This window comes from Nanorana parkeri, unplaced genomic scaffold (assembly GCF_000935625.1).
Source record: "Nanorana parkeri isolate BGI_ZX_2015 unplaced genomic scaffold, ASM93562v1 scaffold1906, whole genome shotgun sequence".
Taxonomy (NCBI): Eukaryota; Metazoa; Chordata; class Amphibia; order Anura; family Dicroglossidae; genus Nanorana; species Nanorana parkeri.
The window spans coordinates 229,305-236,568 of record NW_017308174.1 but is presented as its reverse complement, the minus strand read 5'-3'; the positions used below and the strand labels follow the sequence as shown (position 1 = coordinate 236,568).

Below are 7,264 nucleotides of genomic sequence, written 5' to 3'. Positions count from 1 at the left end.
AGAAGAGATTCTTCTTAGAGAAAAATCAGAGTTGAAAAAGAGAAAAAAATAAAGGACAAAAACACAGAGCGGACCATCTACAGCCAATGTACTAAATAAAATGATGACATACATTGAAATAAAATAGGGATGCACAGATACTTTTCGAGTACCAGTGCCGATACTCGGCATTTTCATGAGAACTACCAGGGTTGCAGCGGTTGCAGCTGGGACCGGGCTCTGGCACTCCACCACTGTCCTGAAATCATTAGTCTGTATTGTTTTAGAAAAACTGTCACATGACAATAAACAAAAATGTATCAGTACTCGTACTTGTAAGTACTCGGCAAGTACCAGTACTCGTACTCGCAAAACTGGTATCTGTGCATCACTTTATTTATATTTATAAAAACAAAATCGTACATTAAAACAGAGATGTACAAATCCCGGGAGCTCCGTGTGCTCCTTACAAATGACAGCTGCCTCCTAATTTTTGAATTTGTCTCTAGTGTAGTCTTGGAGCTCAAAAGTATCGGTACATGTACTCGTACTTGTACCGAGTACTGTACTTGGTATCTGTGCAACCCTAAAATAAAACAATACATGTGACTAAACAGACAGACGAGCATATGAAGAGGTTTAATGTAGTTATGTTTATATAGAATGGGGAAGGGCTTGTACCGGTCAGGTTTTGCAGTGCTCCCTGTGTACCTTTAAGAGGGATTTCCTTTCACTTCCTGTTTCGCTAAGCACACAAGGAAGTGAGGGAAAATCTCCCTAGTGGGGTCACCACCAGCCTGGTGGAGAATATAATCCATCCAATCATCTAAAGCTGGGCTATAAGAGCCAACCAAGGAGAGTACGGCAGTTAGCTGGACCCTCTGCCATCTAAGAATTTTTGTCTTCAGTCAATTTCTATGGAGGCTATTGGGCCACTAAGCTAGATCTAAATATATAGATATATTTTGGTACTTGCTGATACCAAGTACTGATACCGCTACCGTGGATCAGACTTCCCGGGCAATCAAGAAGCCGGGCGGCGTGTAATGACACGACACCTGGCTTCTTGATTGCCCGGGGAGCCGGCTCCCTGCTGTTTGGTCGGGAAGCCAGCTTCCCAGCCAATCAGCATGGAGCCAGCTTTTCAGCATGGAGCCAGCTTCTCAGCCAATCAGGAAGCTGGGTGGCGAGTCGTTATCTGCCGCCCGGCTTCCTGATTGGCCGGGAAGCCGGCTCCATGTTCCCTCACGGCACTGCCGGTCAGAGGAAATCCCCCTCTAACCGGAAGTTCCAGTATTGGAGCATTTGGGGCGAGTTGAGAAGTGGAGGTGTTTGTAGTCAGAAAATCAGGATTGCAGGCTAGGGTGACAACACTGCTCCTCAATACATACGGTGAGCGAGAGTTGTCACCCTAAGACAGAAAGTGTTTTATTATCAGGATCGCCAGGTTAAAATAAAAGGTTAAAAAAAAAAGACTGAAAAAAAGAAAATTAATTCAGTCTCCACATCTAAGGACTGATAAGCTGCAATATATTACGTTTGGGGTTTAGATACACCAGGGATAGACAAACGCTGGCCCTTCAGCTGTGGTGAAACTACAAATCCCATGATGCATCCGTCTCTGGAAGTCATGCCTGTGGCTGTCAGGTTTGCAATACCTCAAGGGACTTGTAGTTAGACAACAGCTGGAGGGCTGGAGTTTGCTATACACAGTATGAGATCAGACTCACCTATAGCATCTCACGGTGGTATTGTCCGAGCCCGGCGGCATTTATATCAAATACTAATCAGAACATGAAAATGACACGTATAGGAATGAAAGCCGGAATCTGATTGGAAGCTTCGAGGCAACACGGACAGCTCACCAAAGACAAAGCAGACATGACACGACTCCCCTTCCCCCCAGTCATGCTATCAGCAGAGCGCCTTATCAGTCTTATGGCTTTTCTGAGCCAAAACTATGAGGAAGGGGTGATAGGAGGAAGGGGGTAAGGGTATAGGGACAGGTGTGGTAACAGTAATGGACTGTTCTTGCTGACAACACCCAAAGCCATAAGATCACGGTCTGATCCTGTTGTCTCATATACGTTAGGGGAATGTACCATGTGAAGTTGGAATTCTATGTTGCTAAATGTAACAATGTCAGCATGTATTTCCTGTGCCTCTGTGCGGACTGACCCCCACACACACATATAACCCGCAAAGGTTACACAGAACCATATGGGAGGAAGACAGGGAGCCCATCAGCTGCTTATATGCAGCTTCACTATTGGGGTGACAGGTCACGTGACCCTCCCTGTCATATATATATATATATATAATTTGATTCTATATATACTCCAGTGAGGTTCCCTCACCAATACTCCCAGAGCTCAGCTCTCCCTTTACACAGAACCATATGGGGGGGAGGAGGAGCCCATCAGATGCTCATATACAGCTTCACTATAGGGGTGACAGGTCACATGACCCTCCCTGACCGTATCCCCCCCACCGATCCCCCATTGCTCTTACCGCTTCTCACTCCCAGCATGTAATTATGCTGCAAGCACCACGCAACACTGACACGGTGCACTCTGCAATACCGCCCTTCGGAAACAAGGCCAGGCTCGATGGTTCCTAGTTCATTCGCAGAGGTGCTGTCAGGAGTTGTCAGTCCTCCTCGCTGTTCTATAGGAGGAGAAGGGAGGGAGTAAGTAGTGTTGGGGGACCCCTTTCATGTCCCCAGTGTCCTTCCCTCTGCCATCTGCAGGGACTGCCTTTGCTCAGCCTGGCACATGTTCTATACAGACAAGTGACATTATCTGTAATTCTCCATGCAGGGGACACCATGGGGGAGATTTATCCTTTATGTACTCTGTGATGCGCTGGCCGGGTGATGTTATCGGAGCGCAGAAGGTTCGTCTGCCATGCCGTAAAAATTGTATTTTATTTTATATTTGTTAAAGTGTATCTCTAGACAAAACCTTTTTTTGGGTTTGGACAGAGCGGGGGAAGGGTTAGATCCCCCCCTGTGGGGTTTCTGTCTGTGTCCCAATTATGGTAATTCACCGCTGACCATTGTCACAAAGACAGATATTTTACAGCTGTCCCGAGAAGAGGGGAAATCTTCCAATGGTACACAGGCAGCAAAAGATAAACTGACGGCGTGAAAGCACTAAATTGCAATACTATACCATTTTTCTGCAAGGTTAAAATGCTCATCAATGTCTAGCGGGGTACTTATCTGATATCACCTTACCAGAGAACATGTGTTGCACTGCAAATCATGGTACAGTAATGCCGTATGTAGCTGTGAAAAAGTAGTTCATGCATGCATGCATTTTCCACTGCAACACAGAGTACTGCAGTACCGCGTGTTCCACTGCATCGCACACCTGTTAGGAGGTGCATTGGGGTGCCATGCAAATGAATTGCAGTGCAGCAGCTCACTTAGCATGCAGTACACTGTGCTGTTTGATAGCGTGTTCTTAATTAGTGATGGGCTCGGGCTTGTTCGCAGCTCCACCTGCCGAGCCCGCCAGGAAGCTGACAGTGCCAATCACAGGCACTGAGACATTTCCCGATCTCTGTAGCTGCGGACCAGGATAATGTCTCAGTACCTGTGATTGGCGCTGTCAGCTTCCTGGCGGGCTCGGCACGTGGAGCTGCGAACACGCCCGAGCCCATCACTATTCTTAATCCATGGATCCCATAGCATATCGCACAATGCTGTGGTGTAAAAGAGCCCTTATGGTTGTCACCAGAACAGGAACAGAGGGGGAAATCCTCCAATGGGAACACCTGTTCTGGAGATGACCTATGGCTTCCTGTTGCATCTCTGGGAGAGGAATTGAAAGGAAATTTCCCAAGTACATACCCCGTTTCCCCGAAAATAAGACCTACCCCCGAAAGTAAGACCTAGTTGTGACCATTCCCAGGGACTGTGGTGGCATAAGGGGGAACCTGAACAGCCGCGGGAGAGAATCAGCGGTGCCAACGACACCAGCGCTAGAGGAAGCAAAGTGGCACCGGAGGGAGCAGAGCCGCATAGGCCGATGCCTCCTCTATAGCGCCGCCTCCTGTCACTGGCGGAGTGATACCAAATGCACTCCATCTGTGAGGAATCGAAAGTGAAAGTGCGCTCCGCTCATTCTGGCCATCGATTGGTTAGCAAATTGCTCTTGGAAAGGTACGGCACCCCTGATTGCCCTTATCACTATATTTTTGTACATGAATAAGTGTGGATTGTTGTACATTAAAAAAAAAAATAAGACCTAGTGTGTTTTTTTGAGCCCAAAAAAATATAAGACGGTGTCTTATTTTCGGGGAAACACGGTACATAGGCATGAAAAAATAAACTGGCCATGGTGTTATCCCGTCCCCATTCTATACAGATAACTTTTGGCTTTGCATAGAACTGTATGATCGCTGCAAATGACTGCACCTCTAATTCTTTGCTGTTTTATCTCATCGCAGACTTGCACATTACAAGAATGAGTTCCCTGGTTGCCTATGAGGATTCAGATTCGGACACGGATGGATCTGAGAAGGACCGAAGTCCTTGTCCAACCGGAGCTACTGAAAGATCTGCCGGACAACAGGTGTCATCAAAAGTGCCAAGTGACTTTACCTTACACCCAACCTATGTCAACAGCTACAGCAGGACTCCTAGTACAGGCCAGGGCTTATATCCAGCTTACAGCACGGTGCAGACATTCCCTGGTAAAGCCTTACAGACTACGGACGTAAGATCGAACAATCCAGATACTACCTTCAGAAATGTTGAGCTGATCCAACAGAAGAGGCCCCTCGGCAGCGGAGTGAGACCTTATATTCCTAAAAGACTCCGGCAGGAACAGTGCAGTGTGGTAGAAGAGATCAGCAGTGATAGAACTGGGAATTCACATGACCACGCCGCCCAATCAACACGGAGCGTCTACAGGGTTTCTGATTACCTCGGGCCACATCTACAATTAAAATACAAGGACACAGAGATTCCCAGGAGCGTGGTGTTTCAGATGGGGGAGCACACCGGCCCCGTAAACCGGGTCCAGTGGTGTCCGGTAAAGCAGTACAGCCACTTACTCCTCTCTGCTTCTATGGATGCTACTGTGAAGGTAAGCCTGCCTACTAATGGGTGCTTTGGAATAATGGGCCATCTTCCCAAATACATCCCACTAAGGGGCCACATTGATGGGGCCACCTGTTTAGTTCCAATAACCGTAAAGCAGCAATGCCCAATGCTGAGATGTTCAAATTATGCTCAGTTGGTATGTGGGGGCCTATCATTGTTTAGGGGTTTGAAGCTGTTTCTTCAGATTTGGAAACGGGAAGAAGCCCGGAGGTGCCAGGTCAGGTGAGTAAGGTGGTTGGTGTCGGAGATTCATAGCCAAAATCGCAAACAAAAGTGACAGTTTCTGCAGCTCGATGTGCAGGTGCATTGTCAGCTAGCAGCAACACACGGCCCGGTATTCACCTTTGTCCACACCTACTCCATTTCTCTTGGCTCTAACTAGGGTTGCACAGATACTTTTCGAGTACCAGTGCAGATACTCGGCATTTTCATGAGAACTACCAGGGTTGCAGCGGTTGCAGCTGGGGCCTGGCTCTGGCGCTCCACCACTGTCATGAAATCATTAGTCTGTATTGTTTTAGAAAAACTGTCACATGACAATAAACAAAAATGTACCAGTACTCGTACTCGCAAAACTGGTATCTGTGCATCCCTTTATTTATATTTATAAAAACAAAATCGTACATTAAAACAGAGATGTACAAATCCCGGGAGCTCCGTGTGCTCCTTACAAATAACAGCTGCCTCCTAATTTTTGTATTTTTCTCTAGTGTAGTCTCGGAGCTCAAAAGTATCGGTGCATGTACTCGTACTTGTACCGAGTACTGTACTTGGTATCTGTGCAACCCTAGCTCTAACTATAATTCACCATGCCAAAAACGAAAATTGGCATGCATATTACATAGATATCCACCTATAAACCTGCAAAATGTCCGATCCCTAGCACATCTAGATCATAGCGAGGGTAAGAACTTATTGGCCTCCCCTCATACAATACAGCGGGTGAGCTTTGTTTATCCTCGGCGGGGAATTAACCACCTCAGGACCGGCCGTTGTAAAAAAAACGGCCGGCTGAGAGGTCTCTAGATCTGAGCGGGCTTCTTTAGACGTCCGCTCAGCCACGCCCACCTGGGCGTGTGAGTTACGGAATACATGTCAGTCAAAGGACCGCAGCGCTGAATACTGAAAAATGGCCGGGACAGGAAGGGGGTGTAAACACCTCGGTCTTCAAGTGGTTAAATGCCGAGTTCTCCTTTTTAAAGTTTCTTTTTTTTGCGCTTTTGCTGATTTCTTTCCTCCTCTCCCAATTGTTATGTTAGACGTAAGCCGATCCGTCAGAATAATGAATGTGATGTTTACGCCGTGTTTAGACGACGCTCGGGTCTTAATGATCATTCGATTGTGTACAATTTATTTCGTGCTGTTTTCATTATTTTTGGGTGGCAGAGTTCTGTCTGGATATGAACGCCGACAATGCGTTCTGCACTCTTATTCTGAATGTTTCCAGGCGAAGCTTCGGGTGAAGACAGTAAGTGATTTCCTGAAGAACTCGGCTCTTAGCGGCCCACATAACATAGCCCCGGTGTGCTTTCAGGAAAAAAACGCTGAGCACTTGACTCCTCAAATTCCGCCAGGCCGAACGATCGGAGCTTCTGTTATAATTAATGCTTCATTCATCCAGATCTGATCCAGGAAGGGCGGCGAGCACCGCTCTGCGCACATCACGCATTTACGAGGGATCCCGCACCTCCTTCGCTGCTCATGTGTAAAGTGAACCTGTCTCTGGTCAAAGCCTGTGCAGGAAAATGTCTTAAAGCAGTGGGGCTACCCCAGCACTGTAAGGGTTAACTGCTTGTTTTGGTCTAAGGATGAAGATAACAGGTATACTGGCGTGATCCTCAGAGCCAGCCGGCTGTGACAGTTCTCCCTGAAGCATTGTAAGGTTCTCACAGCCACAGACATGACTCCCGGAGAGAGATGCATCATGGGATTTGTAGTTTTCACCTACAGCTGGAGGGCCGGAGTTTGGCTACCCCTGCTGTAAACCATCCCAGTGCTCTGTGGCCACATAGCACAGCTGGGTGGCCGAATCCAAGAACTTGTGTATTCTTTCTCAAAGCTTTGGGAAGGTGGAATCTGTCCCTGTGTATGTATTCCTGCGGTGTGCGTGGCCGGAGTTGCCCTTTAGTCGACGGGGGGGGGGGGGGGCCCCCCCGGTCATGTGCCGCGCCC

General features: G+C 47.6%; 1 protein-coding gene across 1 annotated transcript in view; it reads left to right on the top strand.

Annotated features, from left to right (window-relative positions):
* Positions 1-4,451: 4,451 nt before the first annotated feature.
* Positions 4,452-7,264, top strand: part of WDR25 (WD repeat domain 25) — a 57,831-nt gene continuing 55,018 nt past the window's right edge. The window contains exon 1 of the mRNA XM_018572031.1: positions 4,452-5,075. Coding sequence (XP_018427533.1) covers positions 4,452-5,075 — 624 coding nt within the window. The remainder of the gene's footprint in view (positions 5,076-7,264) is intronic.